This window comes from Pristiophorus japonicus, chromosome 11 (genome assembly GCF_044704955.1).
Source record: "Pristiophorus japonicus isolate sPriJap1 chromosome 11, sPriJap1.hap1, whole genome shotgun sequence".
Taxonomy (NCBI): Eukaryota; Metazoa; Chordata; class Chondrichthyes; family Pristiophoridae; genus Pristiophorus; species Pristiophorus japonicus.
In genome coordinates this window covers 143,767,601-143,768,786 of record NC_091987.1, presented here as the reverse complement: position 1 = coordinate 143,768,786, position 1,186 = coordinate 143,767,601, and the positions used below count along the sequence as shown (strand labels likewise).

At 53.7% G+C, this 1,186-nt stretch overlaps 1 protein-coding gene across 1 annotated transcript; it reads left to right on the top strand.

The window, feature by feature from the left end:
• The first annotated feature begins 225 nt into the window (after positions 1-225).
• Positions 226-810, top strand: LOC139275603 (ribonuclease H-like). The gene has a single exon (XM_070892772.1). It carries the CDS (start codon positions 226-228, stop codon positions 808-810), a length of 585 nt encoding a protein of 194 aa, XP_070748873.1.
• Positions 811-1,186: the final 376 nt, after the last annotated feature.

Sequence of the window (1,186 nt, the reverse complement as noted above, 5' to 3'; positions counted from 1 at the left end):
CGGATGAGGAAGTTGCCTGAGGGCCATGGAAGCTATATGCCGAGCAGTAATAGTAACGACGGGATTAGTCTTAGACCAGAAACTGATCATCAAGTGTCCCCATACAGTACATGTTATGCTATCCATGAACCGAGTCACCCAGGTGACCTCAGCCCGATGGACCAGATGGACAACAGTCCTGGAAGCTCCAAACCTGCATATTGTATGAGCTAGCCCGGTTAATCCATGCTCCCCCTGCCTGAAGAAGGGTATGAAGACCAGCACGACTGTGTGGGCATGTTAGAAGGAGCAGAAGGAGCCGCTGCGGCAGCCGAAAAGCCGTTACCCAATCCGGACTTGATCCTATTTATGGACGGATCCTCATCTGTGGAGCATGGAATCCGGAAGGCGGGCTGGGCAGTCACGACGCTGCACGAGGTAGTAAGGAAGGGGGGGCTCCCTGCCGGAACCTCCGCTCGGCAGGCCGAATTAAGAGCACTGGCCGAAGCCTGCAGGGTAGCCGAGGGACAAACAGCTAATATATACACGGATTCCAGGTACGCTTTTGGGGTGGCACATGACTTCGGCCAGTTATGGCGGAAGAGAGGATTCTTGACTGCAGCAGGAACCCCAATACGGAATGGGATGGAAGTCTGCGACCTACTTGAAGCATTACTGCTGCCAGAGGAGGTATCTATCCTGAAATGCAAGGCCCATACGAAGGAGAATACAGATGAGGCTAAAGGGAACACATGGGCCGACCAGGCAGCTAAGGAAGCTGCCTTAATGGAACCAGAGAAGGGCACCCTTGTATGTCAACTGGGGACCTGAACGCTGACACAGGATCTGGCAAAAATGCAGGAGGAATGTCTCCGGACGGAAAAATGGGAATGGATAAGTGAAGGGATAAAGCTATGGGCGGATGGAATGTGGAGGCAGCCTGAGGCAGGAAAACCAGTAGCACCACAAGCGCTAATGTCTTTCTGGGCCAGCAACTACACTCCTGGGGGCACTTAGGCCCCCAACAAATGACGGCTCAATTCCAAAAGAGCTGGTGGGGCCGGGGTTATAGGAAACATGCTCAAGCCACGGTGGACAGGTGCATCACTTGCCAGAAAAATAACCCCGGGCCCTCCACTACAATGCCCCTTCTCCGACTTCCGGCTCCGGCAGGGCCTTTCCGAGATTTACAAGTAGATTACATCTC